The sequence below is a fragment of the Anopheles marshallii genome, chromosome 2 (genome assembly GCF_943734725.1).
Source record: "Anopheles marshallii chromosome 2, idAnoMarsDA_429_01, whole genome shotgun sequence".
In the NCBI taxonomy this organism is placed as follows: domain Eukaryota; kingdom Metazoa; phylum Arthropoda; class Insecta; order Diptera; family Culicidae; genus Anopheles; species Anopheles marshallii.
Window position 1 is genome coordinate 42,329,271 of NC_071326.1, and position 20,073 is coordinate 42,349,343.

A 20,073-nucleotide genomic window follows, 5' to 3' on the forward strand; every position below is an offset into this window, starting at 1 on the left:
AAAAAATAAAGAACGGACACCGTACCGTCTTTATGCTCCCCGGGGCCAAATAGAATGAAGTATAGAAATGGCGCGTGATGGCAAAATGGGAGGCTGTTTTCTTGTGCCAAGTGCGTGTTTAAAACGGCCGTTCCGATTCGTTCCAGATGCAGAGCGAATAATCAAAACTCACCTGAAGCGGTGAACGTCCTCCAGGAGTCATTCTGTTCGCTGGGACACGGCAAAAACAGCTTCCCGCGGTTCCGTTTTATGAGCTTGCGTTCCTTCACCTCTCCTCCCTGGTGGGTGGTGAGGGGAGGAATTCAGCCCGATTCACCCAGAATGGTGTGCAAGAATGTTTAATATTACAAAAACTTATCACCAGCAAACGTTCCATCGTACGCCTGACGATACAGAAAGGACGATAAGGATGTAGGATGTAACGGAGCCGCCATATCATCGTCGGTACCGCGCAAAAGTACGCAATGCGTTTTGCCAACCGTGTTACAACGTGGCTGGCCCGGGTACAATTCACCGGAGAGACATACATTATGCTTTATGCACAAATCGGTTCCCATCCACCCACCGCGGCTGATTGGCTTCCCCATGGAGACATCGACTACTAGCTGCCGATAACGAGAAACGAGCATTGTTCGCTGGTTTTTTTTCCCCCGGTTTTGCACAACAGCATCCGGACAAACCCCCCAACACCTAGTCTACACACATACCGATCAAGCTTGACGGGATGAAGCACCGGCAAAGAGTGTAAACGGATTGACGGGACCCTCCGCCATTAGTATCATGTAAAAAGTTTCCACCCTTGGTAAATCCAGCTACGGCAGACGGTGGTGGTGGTGGGGCACGAGTTTTAATCTAGTCCAGAGTTCAGGAATCTCCAAGAGCTGACGACGATATTCCGCGACCCCAAAGAGCCCAACCGTTCTCTCAAGAATCTCTCAGCCGCACTTCCGCCAGCAACCACACGCGAGCCCAAAAGCAGCAGCAGCAGCAATATCCCCTCAAGGCACTCCGACCACGAGGAAGATCCGACATTGGCGCACAAGGATGATACAATCCCTACGGTTTGTTTACGGATACAAACTCTTCGCCCCATGTTTCTGTGGTTTCCCTACCCCAGGGCACTGAGAGGCATATTTTATACGGAGGAAATTAAATACTTCCGCACTTTCATCCCTTTTTTGTGCGCTTTGGTACATTTCCTTAGCTTCCTCAGGGAAAGGCTTCCTGTCGGAAGTGATGGGGCGGTGAGGGAACAGGAACAAATCTCCAGCCGACGATCCTGGTGGTGGAGTGCGAATACTGTTGAGATTATGCTGTGTCAGTTTGCGTTTGTAGTACGATAATGTGATATGGGTTTCGGTATGGCCAAAAGGGACGGGTATTTCCCGCCCTGTCTCCTTGGGGGATTACCGAGGGTAACCAAGGTGGGACAAATTTACTCGCGTTTTACACTTTTACGCACCAATTTCTTGCAATCCGGTATTTAATCCCGACATTCCAGGATGTCCCTTTTTTTGCGTTGGCAGGAGCGCACAGCACACATCAAACCCATCCACCAGTACAACCTGTGTCAAAAAAGCGTTGGCAAAATGGGTTTTATTAAAAGCTTCAGATGCATAAAAAGCCTTTTTTCACCACATCCACATAAAGACTTCTGTAAAGAGGTACGGAATTACTTACAGTTTTGTTCAGGTTACTATAAGATGCTACACCACTGAAAGTATAAAATTATGCATTGTAATCTAAATATTCGGAAAAAACGCCCTCAAAAGGCTCATTAGATAGGCTTCTATTTACCCATCATTTCCTTAATATGAATTAATTTTTCCACTGTTGTTTAACCACTTTGGAGTCGTGTAGTAAAATAATTACAACGAACAATTATGTCCGTTCATTTCCGATTTCTCTACCATGCTCCCCCTTTCCACCAAAAACCCGAACGCTTCACTTAGCGTAACGTTAGGTATTAAATTTTTCCACGTAATCTCATTAACTTGCTGCGCAGGCGGAAGTGAAATTAAAAATTACATTTTATCCCTCCTCAAACGATAACCCGTTTAACAACGTCCTTTCTTCGCATTGAACCCCCCACACAGGGTCTTTTTCCGGTTGCTGGGCCTAGGGATGCTGGCTTGTCATTGTCACCTTTTCTCTATTCTAACCCAATGGGTGCACACTATTAATTCGCTTGCTCCCCGAACAAACACATAAAACAGCAGGAGAGGATAAGGATATTATCCCATTTCCGGGTCACTGATATGGAGATTTTGGTGGTGAAGCGAACTTACCTTTGTCACGCCCGAGGAGCAACAGTTTAGAGGGCGCAAGCGAGAAAAAACCCCACTAGCACCGCACCAGAACGGAGCAGAACGTGTTGTGATTTACTATTATAATTGTTTTTTTTTTCCTCGCCCTGGTCGACATTCCTGGCAGCGGAAGATTCAGTATTAGGGGTATTCAAATTAAACTTATGTTGGAAGGAAGAAAAACTTATCATTTTCAAAGCGTTTAATGGGTATTAAATCGCTCGTGGTGCTGGAAAACAGTGATCGTCACATTTCACACAACTCATGAACGTGCCGTTTCACCAGTTTCTTACAAAAGCTTTTTAGATGGATCATCCTTACTTTTAATACCCTTGCTCTGTAAATGATTATATTTCTTTCTTTTGCAACTCTTTGGTTTAGGCCTGATCCAGCAAAGATGGTCGCATCTGACAATATGTTTATTTTACTTCATGAAACGACGAATTTGTGTTTAAAGGGTGGGGTACATTGTCTGTTTTTGTTAATCGTTCAACATTAATAGTGTCATGTAAAAATACATCAATAACTCATTTGGTAGTTCTAGAATTAAGTTTCCTCTAAGCTAACAGATTCTTCATTTACCAGAATGTTTACCGTTGAAAGAGCGCTAGAATTTTTGCGAACAATAAAACACCGAACTACAATACAGAATTATGAGTGCTTTTCTCGAATCAATTGTTTGGACTTTCGTAATACTAAACAGAACCAACGTTTCTCGTAGGATAAGCTTCCTGGGAGATGCATAATTTCTATGGGAATGATTGTTCCGTGTCTGCGCATTGTTACAGGATATTGCAACGGTTTTCCCAATTCACGCTTGCATGCTTCCTGTCCATAAATATTGAATCACTACTTTTGCAGATCCTCCAGCGAGCTGCGAAGCAAAACAATATTGCTGTTTTGTTCATGATTGTGTATACAAAACAAAGCAACAATTTAATTTATTCTAGCTTGCCCAATCGAATGCCAAATGAACAAATTACAGTAACCGTATACTTACAAAAAGAAGCGAATAAGAGATGGCTTGCTCGGTTAGTTCAATATTCATCAAACAAGTTCCGGGACACGTTGTTCTCCTCAGTAGCGGAAGATATATCGATAACATCCTGCGAAGCTTCCAGCGATTCATCATTTCTGCTTGAGTCCTGCGACATATCATGGCGCGATGCGCTAACAACGACCGTCCCGTTCCGCTTGCTTCTTGTATTGACCGACACATTCGCGTTCAGCGTTAGCTTGATGGTGATTTCCTGGGGAGATTCGGCTGGAGCGGTTCCCGTTCGTTTCTTTCGAGGTGTTTCGATACGTATGTTTATACCCTGCGCTGACGCACTCTGCACGATTGTGTGCGTTTTCTCCTTGCGCCGCGTTCGTTCTTCATCCAAGGTTACCTTTCTGTTATGCCTCCCACGGTTTGGCTCTGACACATCGGTGTCAGGTTTAAGTTTTCGGCTCGCTTTTGACAAAGCACGGGAAAGCTCCTCTTCCTCATCCGGTGTGTTAGGAACGGTGTCCATCAAAGCCATCGTTTTTGGGTTAGGTAGAAGGGGTTTTTTCATTCGTGCTTGTCCAGCAACGGATGCATCGGAACGTTCCATCCTTCGTTTGGATCTTTGTGAGAGCACGGGCGAATCTTCCTCATCCTCTGGTGTGTTTGGCTGTGTATCTGATACAGCGTGCGATCTGTTCACAGTGCGTTGCTTTGTATGCGTCATCAAGGAAGGACTTATGGCGGCTATCTTCTGTTTTCGCTTGGGAGTGCGAGTTCTTGGCGAGTATTCATCATCGTCCGGCGTGTTTGGTACCGTGTCAGCTAGCCCGTTTGAAACGGATGTATCCAGCGTTCTTCGCTTCTTTGTTTTTGTTTTGTTTATCGGTCCCGAAGAATCGTTGACGTTAGATGCACTGGCAATGCTCACTTCAAGCACTCCCGTGTTTGAAGCGCCAAGCGTTTTGAGTGCTTTTTCGAATATTTTACTACAAACCGTATACTTGGGCGTCTCGTTAGATCGCAAACCGTTAATAAACTCCAAAAACGGTTGCAACACTTTCGGCACCGATACATGCTTCCGGAAACTTTGCTTCAGCAAACCAGCCACATCACTCATACGTTCCTCCTTCATCTGCTGCACCTTGTTGCAATCTTTCAACAATTTTTCTTCCTTCCAGGGCAAACACCCGCCGGCCCATTCGATCATGTTGTAGGCCAATATTTCCAAATCACCCCGCATCGTCATTACACCCTGATGGGCGTCACGTGACGTATATTCGATTGTACCGTTGTGTTTCTTCCGCGGATCTGGCTTGAACTGATCTTCCAGCACGATCCGGCTAGCCATACCAAAGTCCACCAAATACAAGCGCTCCCGGCCACGATCACCCATCCCAAACAGAATGTTATCACCCTTCAAGTCCGCATGTACATACTGGTTCGAATGGATGTATTCCAGCACATCCAGCATCTGCATGCCAGCCCGACAAACGGTAGACAACGGCAAACATTTGTTGTTTTGCATGTAAACCGACTGCAAACTAGCGCCAAAGCGTGGAATCACCAGAAACCGATGCTTGACATTGTTCAATGTGTGTGATCCGCTAGCAAGGTAGTAAGGCATGCCGAGGTGTTTTAGCTTGCGCAGTTTCCTGTATCGCTCGATGTCGTCCACCTTGCAGATCTTGCGGTAGAAATGTGTCTCAACGAATAGTGGTCCATTTTCATGCGGTTCCTAGGATGAAAAGAGAGCGCGTGATATACGGAATGTTATGTCTACGATTGTTGTAATGAAACTCTAAACAAGCATAATACTTACGATCTTAACAACGTTAGGATACTCGGCAACCGTTTTCGGTGCAGAATGTGTAAAGCAGAACGCACAGTAGATCTCCCCGAAGCCTCCGGTACCGATCGATGGTCCTATCTTCCACGGTACATTGAACGCATCGGTTAAAATCGTCCCGAGTGGTATCTTTTCCGGCCTGGTGTAAAGATTGTTGGCACGTTTCGGACGTTTTGCACTATCTGCATCGGTCGGGACCGGCTTTCTTCGGGACATGCTTTACGGTTAAACGTTTATACTACCGGTGGATAATATATGGGACAACAAGCCAAACAAAAGCGGCTACCGAACCAATAAACTTCGTTTTTGTGATGCTGAATGGCCGCCAATTTGATGTTGAACTGTTTTGACATTTATGGCAGTTTGAAAGTTGACAGCGTATGTAGCAGCGCCATCGCCTACTGTGGATGCTAGCGACACTAGCCACGTTGAAAAAGATCGTTGGCACCGCGAACAATGCGTGCGCAACTTTAGACAAGTCTCGATGAAGATTTTTATTACGCTTATCTTAATTTAACACACTTTAATCTGAAACGAAAAACAACGAATTCCATTAGGTTGCAGAATAAATTAGTGCCCTATAAAAAATACACAAATAAATAGTGCGTAATGCCAAGCAAAAGCACCTTATTTCTTTCCTCAAAACGGGTTGCAATTGGTATTGGCTCATATTTTTGCACCGTTGCACGTAATCATACTGCTACACAGGAAAGCAACAACTCAAGCTTCGACCAACATAAATCACAACCAATTCTTAACCTCACAGCAACCTTCCCGCTAGAGACGTACACTGGTTGCACTAATAATCTCGTACCGACTCCTACACTAAGCTAGACACATCATACAATAAAGTGCAATTATTTCTCACTCTCCACTCAATTTTACGGCCGATGGTAACGCTAAAGAGTGTGTTTAGCCCAGACTCTTACCCGGTGCTGCACGTCATGGAAAACTAGCTCATGAAAGATGGTCGTTTTCCGGTCACTTTGGAGCTGTTCCAATAGACGAAGAAAATGGACGCTCTGTTGGTGAAGTTTTACTGTTGCCGTATGGTGCTCGGGGAGGTACATCCTTTGCAGCACATGTCTCATTGTGAAATCCAGTGCCAGTAGGAGCGCACCAGACGGTACGTCTTTCGAGTGCATCTATAAAAGAAGGTAATCCTTGAACCTATAAATGAGAAAGTACACTCCATTCCACGTCATTTTTTTTTGTTTTTTCAATGGAATCGCTCGAAGCCCGGCTACTTTAGCACATGGCATGCGATAGACATCAGCGGTGGCAAATCCGCACAGAAAGACGCCTTACGCTCTCGGGGGTTTCAGTTCATCGTAAGAACATTTCAGCAAACGCTTCAGAAGTGTCCCCGCAATGGCGAAGGCCAAGTGTTACCAACGTTGCACCAACCCACCCTACTTCATATCTCGATAGTCGATGTGTTCATAATGGACGTAGTCCGTATGGCCAGTGCGCTACCCCCTTCGGTGTCGTAAAGTTTAATCTTCCAACGATCGTCACTAGCACACTGGTCCAACCAGCGATCTGATCGCCGGTGAAACCAGATGCTCTCCGTTGGCGATTATTTTCCAACGAGTAAAGTGAAATGAAATTGGCAATGAGTAACTTTGAGTCTCTTTTAAAAGCAACGAATCTTTGTAAACTACTCGGTAAGGTACTAGGTTGAAAGGATTATAAAATAAATAAGGCACATGATTTTTACAGCTGTACTCGTTGACAAAAAGATGTTGGCGAGTCTCAACAGCGAACAATAAAATGGACATCATACCAAAATCGTTTGTGATGATGTAGTGCACTGCACATTATTTCATGGAAAATATCCCACATGTTAGAAGGGAGTTTTAGAATTCATTACACTTTACATATTACACACGTTACGCACATTTTATAGCCCCCGTATCGGGAAAATCTACAAAGAACACGATAGAAATGATAAAACTCCGTTTTAACAGCAACTTTTCTGGATTTTCAGCTGGCTCGCCTACGATATCAGTTTTAATGCAGCGAAAAAAGCTCTTTTTCTTATTCGACTTTGCGAGGAGCAGCGATGGGAATCGTACGCGCGTAAAAATGGGATTCTCCCGGAAAAATAATTCCACATCATGCGCTCTTATCGTGTACACTGCACTGGTGCGTAAATTCCAGGCTTCATGAGGTTCTCCCCCCTCATCACCATCGGTCCCATTCCGTACCAACGCTTCCGACGGTTGGTTCCGCCTTTTCCCTGTTTATCGTACGGTTGCCAGAGTTCCGACCATTGCATTCTGCCGCCCCCAAATCTCATTACTTCCGCCACATTAAGCCTTGTGTCATTCCATCATCATGTGCCATATCTTGTTTCTTTCCCCCGCCGGAACAATGCCATTTCTTTTCTACGCCACTATCAACCCAACTGTCGCCGAATGTACCGAGAATCACCCTCTGCATCTGATGAGTTGGCGTTTCTTCTCGATTCCAAGCGATCATCATCCTTCCATTCTTGCAGCTAAATCCGACACCAACCGGAAACGATTTGAACAAACTCCCCAAAAAACACTATGGCAGATTTCGCAGCCGAACTCGAATCAGATTCACAATTCGGTAAGTGCGGTAAGTACCGGGAGGAGGACGGCGAAGGAGCGAAAGAAGCCAGATTTTCGTTCCAGAAGCGGCTTTAGGCTTTGATTTTAATCAAATGCATCAAAACAACCGAACAGAATCTGCCATCTCCATCCGACCGGCTGACGCTGGAATGAATCGATTTAATAAAGGGGACGCGAAAATGAGCCCACTCCCGGTAAGCGAGCGCGTACTTGGTCAACGTTGGAAGCGGATAAAAGTACCATTTAGGGATAGGATAGAGATAACATTATCATCATCATCATCATCAACAGCAACATTCAACATTCCCATCGACAGACGGTGTTAACGCTATGGACAAAACATCCCGTCGTTAGCTGCAATATGAACTGTTGAGGAAGTGGAATTGATAAAACTTCACCAAACACGGTATGATATCCGCCTGTAAGACAAATGTTTTAGTAACCTCTCAGTCTTCAAGCAGAAATATTGTCATTCTTTGGTAGGTAATCCAAATTCTGCCACTGTTGGTGAGACTTTGTTGACAGATGGTTGTGTGTTTGGCCTGATCTGTACTTGACGGCAACCAGGATTATACGTTAACTTGGCAAAGAACTTTTTCCTGTGCTTTATTAATGCGTCCAAAGAACAAAAGTTCTTAGGAAACACGTTGTTACATGCCGTAGTGAAACATTAAATGGAAGACATCGCAACCAGAGCACACATTTACTAACTCTCCGCTGTAGACATCCCCAACTTCAGGTCGTCAATCAAGCAAGATTTGCTTCCATGCTATCAACCTCGATGCCTCGAGAGTAAGTCTGATGAGTTTTTAATTTCGTTGCAACGTTTTCGCAGCACTAGTGGCCATCCATTGGTTATCGGAGGCAGAACCCCCCTCCGCATGGATTAAGCCTATCAATCATTCAAGCGACAGTGCATGTACAAAAAAGTAAACGTCTCCACCGAGACGGTGATGGACGGGTTTCGAAGATTAAAGGATTAGGTCGGCCAAACCAAATGCCAGTTTTATTTTCCACCCGCTTCAGTCGTGGCCGATCGAATAGCAGTTTGGGGATCGAAGAGAAAAACAAAACCCACCAACTAATTGGCAATTCCTTTCAGTGTCTTTGAATGCGGTTCCGTCTACTGATGCCGGGCATAGTCTCGCTCCATGGCTTGATTCCTTCGGATGGCTAGTTTTACGAGCTCCATTAAGCCGTTGACAGGTTAATATAGTAAGACTATCAGTTGGGGTTGATTTTTGAAAACTGGTACATGAAGCACGGTTGGTATGTACCATTTGCCCTTCCAGTATTTTCCGTCCCACCCTCTCTCACACACACACACAATGAAAAGTGTCATTGCTTGTCCATTAGGTTTCCATCACTGAAAGCACCCATTAGGAGCTCCCGTGGGCGCCGTGCCAATCCCGGTACTGTAAAACCGGACCAGAATCCTAGGAATCCTCTTGTCCTTATTTCCTGAAACCGCCACCGAACCGAGTTTTAAGTTGTCTCTCATTACCGGAAGTGTCCTACAGTGGGCACCGTGAAGCGCACAGCATACACAAACCGTAATGTAGTATGGCTGCAGCAATAACCACCGCTAACGCCACAAGCTGGCAACAAGCTACACACCTACACACCCGGTCAGAAGCTAGAAAGGCGACAGGGTGTGGGGACATCATTTTACCACCGAAAGAAACAAATGCTGGGATCCCATTCTACACGCGTCCCCGGGCGTTCCAGTTTCATTTCCTGCGCTATTAGGGTCGTCAGCGTTACCCGGCACGGCAGTGTTAGTGTTGCGCGAAAAACAACTGGGAAGAGGTAAGTGTACACACTAGTCGTCGTTACACTAATGTGGCCCATTTCCTGGCTGCACCATCCCAGGGATGCACAGACTCAGGAAGTGTGTCGAGCGGTTCCGCTTCTCGGTTGGTGCAGTGTTGCTGTGCGGGAGGAGAGGCCCCGTTTGCCAATCCCCTACCCACCCCGGCACACCCACAATCATCAGAGATTATGATGATGGATGTAAGAAAGTTGTGCGAGCAGCCATCAAGAGTGTTGTGGTTTAAGTACGGCCCCCGTTCGCAGTTGACGATGGGTTTTGTGAGGTTTTTTTTTTGTTGTTGTTGTCACTATGTTTTCTTTTCCTCTCTCTAGAACTCCAAATAGCTGAATAGCTCATCAAGTGTGGCAAGAGATCTGCTGAGCACAAGGATGCCCGTGTTGGAAGCTTTGATGTCAGGCAGTACACTTGGAATTTCAATTGCTTATTACTTTAGCTGAAGAACGAACAAGATAATGAGGGTGAAAATAAACACTTTTTTTTTTGCTGAATACTCTATGTTAGCAACACATCAGCATGTTAGCTATCAAACAAATTGCAATGTCTGTTTAAAAGTATTACATTTAGAGTTTAATTTAGCAAACATTACAACGTTGTCGCCCACACAACGACTCCAAACGAAACCAGTTGCGTCAGCCAAAAAGCGAAACCGCCCCCGTCCGCCTGCCTGACACGGTCCTCATTAACCGATGAGGTCGTCTGCTACCGGACGGAGTCAGCAGGTTTTGTTTACCCATCTCTCGAGGACCTTCTCCATTTCCCAGCTGTGAAGAAACCCGGGGTGCATGTTTGCTTTTACCGTATTCATCAAATCGTTGCGCATTTCTAGTGTACTAGGGCCTGACGGGCAAATCAAGAACACTGCCCACGAAGCAGCGCAGCACACGGCCAATATTTGCTTGCCAAAGCGAAAGCGATTTATTAATATACATTCCGTCCGCCCTTCCGGACGGATCGTTGCTGGGAAACGGTGCGGTGAAAGCCAATGTTTGGATGGGGTATGATACGGTTCAAATCCCACTACAAGCCCTCCTCGTGATGATGATGATGATGATGAAAAGGGACATTTTCAATGCAAATATTGATCCATGCCGTCAGCGTTGGTTCCAGCGTTGGGTGGAGATTGTCGATTGATAGACGCAATTTTGGTGAAAATTTCGATAGGGCCGATGCCGCCTGCAAACGTTTCTGATGGATCTGTGGTGGCACTTGCGTGCTATTTTCCAGTTCATTACAATCGATTCAAGTAAAAGCCACCTAATGTAGAAGAATTATTCACAAACCGTAGCAAGGTCAACTGTTGTGCTTGGATTTGTATATGCATTGAGATTCGATTAAATTCGACGAGTAGTCGCATCAATCACGCATTCCAGGGTCTTAGATCGAAGCTCGTCTGTACGAGCGGTCCAGTTGGACTGCATAACTAAGGCAGACTCTGGTATAACATTACCACATGTTAATCATGCCCAACTGCAGTCTATCTGTGACTTCAATTATTGTGATCAATAGCTGAAGAGTCACAGTCCTGCTGCCTATGCTGCCCCACGTTTCGGAATCTATACCCAGACCGGGCATGGTGTTGAATTCATGGAGATGCAACACTCTACTATTTTAGTCTTGCAGAAGAAGCAAATTTTTAAAAAGTTCATCAACTGTTATACCAACCATTATTAGTATAACCCGAAGGACTGTTCCAAGATCCCATCCGGACCAATCCCCCGTACGCAGAATTGACTATCTAGCTGCGAGTAAATCAAAGTCAAAGAAAGCCAGAAAAGGCAGACCTAATCCTCTCGAGGTTGTTGGTCGCAGGTCAGGAAAAGTTTATGAAACTTTTAATGTAAAATATGTAACGACTGACTGCAGTTAGGTCTTTAGGAAGCTGGCTCCTCAACATCTTCATATTGCATAATCTTCCATAAATAATAAACAATCATCAAATAATCATAGTTATATCGATTACGTTCACAATACTATGCACATTGTAACACCGAAAGCACTCAATTCCATTCTTCTTCATTTGTGAAAGACAAACATGCATGTACTAATGGCCGTCGAAAGCCAAATACGCAACGTCAAGCAAACCAAATGGGGATACGTGAATTCGCCAACGACAAACCCCATATAAACACACTCACGATTTTGGTCCATAAATTTTAAAACAAAAGCCCGACCCCATTTTCTTTACTCCCTTATGCGCCCAACTCCGGACAATGTGTCACTACGAATTTTCCTTCGCCGAAAGAGGGGAACATCTACCGATTGCGTGCCTTGGTCTATGGGGGAAAAAGCGTGCCCCAAACTGCAGACACCTTCAACCCTCACCGAACTTTGCGTTGTAGTTAAGTCCGACAGTCGCAGGATTCGTTTCGTTGTCCCGGGGGCACCGAAACACCGTAGAGACATTCGATTCATCTTGTGAAATATTCTTTTGTTTTGCTACGAAATTGAAATAAAAGCAACCGTTCCCATACCACTCCCATCCGAGGTTCTTTGTTTTCCTCGGTCAGCTATGCTAAAGTCACCGTCCCAAACAAACATTTGTCCATCGGTAAGACAGACGTCCGAAGACAAAAAGGCTTGTTTATTTATTCTTTATTTTATGGGCATAAAACCCACGAAATCAAAGTTCGTTGATGCTGCTGTAGGCCCACTTCATTGGGGCGAAAGAAAAACTTCCGAGAAGAAAACTAGTTAAAAATGCATTCACTTCCCACTGATGATTCCGCTTCCAGTGAAAAGCCTGAACCTGAAGTAAAATGAAGTATAAATACAACACTGTAGGTACAGCAGAACAAACATTTACACACTTGTATCTTCGGGGGTGCCTTTTATCATCCAGCCCAAAACTCGATTAAAAACTCTTTTAGGAAACTGCTCCGTGCAGTCCCATGCCAAGTGATATTACAGATCCTTCCCCGAACTCTTTTTGAAAGCTTGATCGGCGAGCCGTAAAGGAAAAGCTTGCCGCAGTGAAGCAAACCATCTCACGCAGGATGAAAAAGGCAAGTGAACCCCCTCATCCTGTCCCGGGCACACAGAAGCACTGTTTTTGTCAGTTTCCAAATGAGCAGTCATGATTTGGCTTTCGGAAAATTGATGCGAGTTTTTCCCGACCCATTAGTTCGGTGGGATGCGGAATTAAACTGCCAAACCAAACACACAAAAAAAAAACAAAGGACAGAATCGCCATCCATTTATCATGATAAGGATCGTAGTTTTTTTATGCGTTATTCTGCACTGTTTCAATCAACAAAAGCTTGCGCGGCACCACCGCTTCCCTCATGCTGTTGCCTTCCTCTGCAACTGAGAACTATTTAGCCCATCAAAGACAGTTAGACTGTTCCCGCGTTTTGGGTATTTATCGTGGTCGACTGTCGGGCAACTTCTTTGCCAATTCCCGCTTTTCCATTAATAACCCTTCTACCCCACTCGGTACGGCCATCGGAGGCAAACGTGAAATGGGAAAAAATAATATTCCACCCCGAAAAGGAACGAAAACACGAAATCCGGACAACAAATCTAACCATCACGAAACTCTACCGTATGGCGGAAAACTTGGCTTTCCCCCTCAACGATTATTCAGCGATATTTCGGTTGGCATTCGTGGGTTTGTTTGTTCGCTAGCTTTTGCAGCCAAAGAATAAAACCCAGAACTTTGGAACCTTGGATTTTTGCAACGGTGGGAAGGGGAGCTCGGAAAACTCGGAAAGAACACAATGAGGCAAGCGATCGGACAACATTTGCATTTGACCGATGGCTACAAAGAACGGCGGTGTAATAAAACAAAGGCAGGAAAAATGCAAACTTTTGCTGCCGGTGCAAAAGTTCCATGATGGAACGAGTTCATACTATCTTCTGGTCGCCGCATGCTTACGAATGCCCAGGTGACACTGCAGCAATGGCAGAAACTATCCTTAAACAGCTTCATTGTGCAAAAAACAACAAAAAAAAAACGCATCCAACAAACATATTAAACTTTGCAACTAGACTCTGAAATGGAAGAAAGAAATTATAACACAAAAAAAACAGCAACCTCATATAGAATGATAAAAAAGCACACACACACACACACACACACAAGTTAGTTTGCTAAAGTAAAATACTGAAAATGGCACTAGGGGTAGAAAATGCCTCCTTACCTGTTCAGCAGATGAATGTGAAAGTCTTTGTGTGTGTGTATGTGTGTTTTTTTTTCATAAACTATACAGTTTAATTTCCTTCGCCAGGTTAACATTCCCTTTCCGACTGGCTGATCACAAACGCCACCCTCGGGTTACAGGGGTTTGCTGCATTGCAGTCGACTGATCGGGGTTGGGGTTTTCTTTCGCAAAGAGTTGCAACGAGTTTACAAAAGAAAGTGGGTGCAAGTTAGAGCTGTTTCACACCTGTGTCTCTGTAGCAGGTATTTGTTAAAGTTTTCCGTTAAACAAAAAAAAACGGAGAATGAAATGATTAACTTGACAAACAATATCGTTGTTTTACTTCCGATTTATCTAGCGCACTCAATAGACCCATTTACCCATTTCCCAGACTGAATCCCAGAGGCCTTAGGAACACTATTGAAATTTTCAGTACGACCTGGTCCTTATCATAATGATAAAAAACCTCCGTTTCATATTTTATTATTATAAAATAGTTTAGTTTTCTGCTTTGCTCCTTTAAACAGTAAGATATCTATCGATTCGTTTCGGTGGATGTTTTGTTTTTTTATTGGATTTTTTTTTCTTTAGAACGCCTGGCCGTATCGACTTATTTTACCACGCAACCGGATAGTCAGTCCTTGCTACGGGGGATTGGCCCGGATGGGATTTTGGTCCGGTCCGTTCGTGGGAAGACCGGCGCCGCTACCATCAGGCCACCGGGCCGCCCCTTTTTTATTGGATTGTTGTAGGAAAAATCGTAAATACAAGTATCATAACCTAATACTCAATAAATAAAATAATATAATTAAATCAAATGCACCAAACATAACTTAAAATGCATGATTTAAGAGAATTCAAAGTCTCAAGTCTTCTCTTTCTTCTTGTAGGCGTATTGACCTACTACTAGGTCTTTCCTGCCATTACCTGCTACGGGGGATTGGTCCGGATGGGATTTCAGATCCGGTCCTGTCGTGTCATTGACCTTTTTTTCGTGTCCTTTCATTAATTGTAGGTCATTACCGAGACACCAATAGACCTCCTGAGGTTGTTGTGCCGATTAAGAAGAAGTCTTCATATAATTTACTAATACCTGTCGTACGCTTATATTAGTAAGTTAATTATTTTTGCGTAATGAAAAATAGAGATGCATTTTCAGTCAAAAATCACCTTTTCAAGCCAAAACAAAAAAAAATCCAAATTAATTTAAATTCATTGGATTCCGAAGTTATTTGATTGGAAAACGACCTGATCGAGATAAACTATTTTTTATGTAGATGCAGTCCCCGAGATACGCTGTTATCCAAAAAAGATTAGAGTATCTTGAACTTCTGCGTATATCGAATCCTGCAATAACGTTTATACTTAAAGTTACTGAGTTTAAAGTTACTGAGACGACTTCCTTCTCTGCACTTTATTTAATCAGCAAATCAGGCGACTTTTGAAAAGAAATAGTTGACAAAAATTACAAACAAATGTTTCATATGGCAAAGGAAAACAATTTCAACTAATTTTTCACCTTTTGCTTGCGCCTTGTGCTACAAATTTCCCAAGCTATCAAACTTCTAAAAACCGCTTTTCTCCAAATTTGTTCCGAAGAGGAACCGTGTATCTCCGGGACAGTCTGTACTTTTAAATGAGTACAAAAACAAATTATGAGTACATAATATTTTCCAAACATATGGAAAATCATGGTACAGTGTTATATTAAATTAATAAAAACAAGTATTTTTGTGTCTATGTCCTCCATTGTCAAAAGTGTTCAGTGGACAACAAAGTATTTTCTTCAGTGGAATAACGATTTATCATATGATTAAACGACTAGCAAAAATCCATTTGTTGTCCCTACGGCTAGCCCTACGGTTGTTCATTGGAAACCGTTTGTTCGATAACCACGATTGGTTTATTGTTCATTCATTACTTTAAAAAAATCTTAAACTTTTACTAACCATGTATACCAAACACTATAACTTAAAATTCACAAGAAAAATATAAAAATAATAACAAATCCTTTAAGGGGAAAATTTTAAGAGTGAAGAACTGCATCGCAACACAGAATCGGACAATTTTATGAGCATTGCATAAAATCGACGAGCACATAAAAGTCAATCACAATCACACGACAGCTAATTTTATTACCGTCAAGAAATCAAACTTCAGTTATTGCTGTAACAGAAATTGCATTCCATTTTCACGCGGACTTCATAAATACTCGTAAACCTTAACTTCCCCGTGTCGCGGTCCGTGTGCTTCTTTAATTCCGAATTATTATTATTGCTCATCTGGAAAATGCCAACAAAAAAAAGTTACTACCACCAGCGAACCCCGTACGGAACAGACTCCCATGTAAATCATTTTCCTTTTTATCGTCACCACTCGCGAGTAAATTGGAATGGCACCACACAAATCCTTCCCGCCCGTCTTTGGACGGATTCCTTTGCTGCTTCGGGCCTCGAAACCAACCGGTATGGATTTTATGGAATGGTTCTTTTAAAGCAATTCGTGCAACCAATAGCGCGCAAGTGGAATGAAATTTTTATCGACACTTCGATTACTGGCCACCTTCCACTTGGTACTATATCGAACCGGATACAGAACCACCGCGACGAAAGACATTTTAAAATGCACCACCAAATAAAATCACCGATTTGAAAGTTGTTGTTTTTTTTTTGTTTGAGCCAACATAAAAGTTGATCCTTTTCCGGTTGGTCGCTCGGATCGAAACCGAAAGAGGAGACTAAAATCTCAACAGCCACACCACTACTGGAAGGTGTTAAAAGCGTTAAAGACACGCGTCCATAAAACTGCATATTGCTCTTCCCAACGGTGAGGTTGGAACAGGCCGAAAGGAAGCAGAGAGGAACAAGGGAAGAAGGGTGAAAACCAATCCCTTTTTACCTCCTCTCAAATCGATCGCAGCCAAGCACAATTGGATGCAATAATGGCGGAAAGCATTGGAAAACCGTTCAGATTTCCATTTCGCGGATATTAACTAAACGGTTGTTCCTTTTTTTGGGCAAACTGATTCCGCTATAGCACCTCCAGGGCAGGCTCGAATCTCGACTAGCAGTACAATTCTGCATCGGCAACTGCTGGCTGCTGCCGTTCGCACAAGAGATTGTTGCAAAGATCGGTTGGTGCTCGCCGGTATGAGGACGCTCGGTCTAATTCGCCGAGATCAATTTCTGTACGGGCGCGGCCAGATACCGCCCGATGAGCTTATCGTCTTCTGTGTCCACCGCACGTAGCGCATATATATTTCCGCTTTATTTTCTATTATTGCACTTTATTTCCGCAGCAACCACCAGCAGCGTTGCCTCGATCGGTTTCGGTGGGGGGATTTTTCCTTTGGAAAAGTTACCCTAAGCGCTACCAGCGGGGAAAAGCCAAACGGTGTCTAATGGCCACACCAACCGGCGTCAGCGATATCCAGCGTTGGGGGGAGGTGAAACTATCCCTGTGGAGCCTTATGCACGTGATCATTTTTGTTAGGCGAATGGGTGTGTTATTATTGCACGAGTGTTTTATGCATATCGTTGCACTTTCTCGCAGTGCAAACGTGGTGTGGGGGCCTCGGGGGAGGTGGAAAATCGTACTGTGTGTGCCGCAAGTAATGCTCCTTTTGATTTTGAGTATTGTTTGAAGTAGGTTTTAAGCACAATATGGCCAAACCATTTCTCTGCAACAGGCGAGATGATGTAGAGTTTTAGGAAACTCGTGGAAAATCCTTAATATAATTTTTTAAGAATAAAAATTGTTCAAGAATCAGTTGGAACATGTCGGCCAGAAGATACTTTTATACAGAGATTCAATATACTAAACTTGGAGTATTATCATTGGAGCCACTTATCATGATTGGATAATCAAATTCCAACCAAAACTTGTAGAAAAGATCTGATTAAAGGTCATTATTCATGCCAAATATTCTATCGCAAAAATATTTTTACTTGAAATTTTACTGCTTTGAAAAAAAGTTTTGAAACTTTAGAAACCATTGATAAGTTTCACATATTAAATTACTTAAGAATGCAGCATGAGACATTGTAACTTCCCAAAATTGCAGCTTGTAAATTTTATTTCTCTTTAATATCGCTGTTACTTGATAACATTTATCCCCAATTGTTGTATAAAACGTCCCATAAGTGGCACTATTTTCGTACCACACCGTTCTAAGGCTCATCTGTCGCATCTGGCACTAGCACCTTAGCCAGAGCACCCCATCCAGCAAAAGTTTGCCATATCCATAAAGTTAATGTGAACCCACTCGAACCCGATAGCAAGCACGGAACGAAGGACAAAAGCACAATGCACCGACGCATTCATATCCACGGTATATGCTACCCTGTAGCAATCGTACATTTCCAATCTTCGAATCGGTTCGCACGGCGAGCGAGCGGCTGCAGCACGTATGATAGTGTTTCCGCATGCTGCGAACGAAATGCAACCACTTCCGATTCTAAAACTTGTTCCCACCATGCCAAGTCTAAGAACGATGGATACAACAACGAAAAAAGCTCGAATAAAGAAAGGAAATAAAGCTCACCGGAAACGGAACTGGGAAGGTAAGAACCCAGAAAGGTAAAACACAACGTACAATTTGAACCAATTTGCATTCACCAAGTCACACAAAAGTGAGAAATAACGCTGCCCGCTTTATACAGGAAGGCGAATTAAATCCTCTTGCATGCAAACCGCTTGCCCGTACCCCCCCACACGATGTGGACAAAATGTCCTCCCCGAAAGCACTCCCGTGTGGGTGCTTTTGGCGTATTCTCAGGAAACGATCCTTGCCGAGAGTGTCCCAAACCCTCGGACCGGCCATCAATGCCGGTATTAAATTGTACTTTATGAGTAGTTCTGATTTTATCTGTTCTCACCCTTCACGTAAGGTGCCTAAAAGAGAGGTTTGCCCAATGTTGACGATGGCGTGTCCTGGCGACCATAATGTGCGCTTCTAATGCCAACACGGATACACGATAATCGCATTTATTTCAGCGTTTAGCACGTTCCCATCCGGTGAATAATTCGCCACAAGCATGAAGCAGCATCTTCGGTTGGTTTTTGGCGGCGGTGTGTGTATTCCAACCCGTAAGGCACAGTTTGCAAACTCAAACTTCTGCCATACGGTCATATACACGCCCTGCTTGAGGAATGGAACATTAACCATTACGTGTAAAGTATTGTGCCACTTGTAAAGTATATTATAAATGGTTTTTAAATTACATTCTGTTACAATCAGATTAATTTCCAGTTAAATTAAATTACATCCACCCCATACGACACAAAGAGCACTGAAATAGACATCACAGAACAGGATTCGAATGCGGATGAACCCGAACCATCCACGACACAAAGCTTCCTCGGAATAATGCAAACTCTCCCGCTCTTCAACATCACCATCGTTGCGCCAGCATGCATGGAAAACTAATCATGCTTGCCTTCGTATGCAAACAGTATTGCTTCCACGCAATCTAATGCCAGCTCCAACAAATGAAAACAACGGCACAACATAGTTGCAGTTTTCAATCGTCACAAACAACTGCACAGGCATGTAATTGAATCGATTTTCATCGACTTTTGCTGGTTTCGTACGATCCTTGCACAAACTTCCCCCGGATCCGTACGATTAGACTCTGGCAAAGCGTGAAATAGCTGTAGCTTTCCCCCACAGTTCATCGTGCCTTATATTTTAGACCAAAGCTACGCTTCCTTCCCGAAACCATTCGGTAAGTCATCGGGCGGTAATGAAGATTCCACTCCGAATGGAACCTTTTGTGTTGTCTTTGGTCCGGGGCATCCGTTTGCCGCGTCTACAGCTTCCCTGGACTGCTGCTCGCTAACCCAGCATAGCCACCAGCTGGGCCCCATGATAAGTGATACGAGCTTCTTACACCTCGATGCTCCACCCATGCCTAGGCTCGACGTGGACCGACACATCCCGCAGGAAAACAAAGGTCACAAATGTTGCTCTGGGGTTTTGTTGGAAGCTTTCTCGTTGGCAGTGGCAAATGATAGCAACTACCGTGTCCCAGCGGATGGTAAACTTTCCTTTCCGTTGGATACCACTGTCGCTCCCAACTGTTGCCCTTCGTTCCGGATCTGCAGCGCAATGTGGAGAAGTGCGGGAAAATGTTATCGATTTAGGCGAGCTTTGCTGTGCAGTGCAGGAAGGAGGAAGGAAAACGATACTAACTCGAACTTCAACCAGTGCTCTGTTGCCCCGTACACAATCCTTAAATCAATAGTGTATGCAAGGGGTTTGTACTTGTGTACCGAACGCCCGGGAAGAATTGTTTTAATAGGTGAGGGAAGACGCAGCTGCGAAAACTTATCCTAACCGCAACCATCGCGAGCGAA

General features: G+C 43.9%; 1 protein-coding gene across 1 annotated transcript; it reads right to left on the bottom strand.

The window, feature by feature from the left end:
- Nucleotides 1–3,343: 3,343 nt before the first annotated feature.
- LOC128708146 (serine/threonine-protein kinase VRK1) lies at nucleotides 3,344–5,359 on the bottom strand. The gene is made up of 2 exons (XM_053803107.1): nucleotides 5,117–5,359; nucleotides 3,344–5,032 (listed from the first exon to the last, which is right to left on the bottom strand). The coding sequence occupies exons 1-2, from the start codon at nucleotides 5,357–5,359 to the stop codon at nucleotides 3,344–3,346; spliced, it is 1,932 nt and encodes a 643-aa protein (XP_053659082.1).
- Between the last annotated feature and the right edge of the window lie 14,714 nt (nucleotides 5,360–20,073).

Excerpts from the sequence above, each read along its gene's own strand:
- LOC128708146 (XM_053803107.1), bottom strand. The coding sequence starts at position 5,359 with ATGTCCCGAAGAAAGCCGGTCCCGACCGATGCAGATAGTGCAAAACGT. Across the intron at positions 5,033-5,116 it reads ATCCTAACGTTGTTAAGATC|GAACCGCATGAAAATGGACC; the intron begins GTAAGTATTATG and ends TTTTCATCCTAG.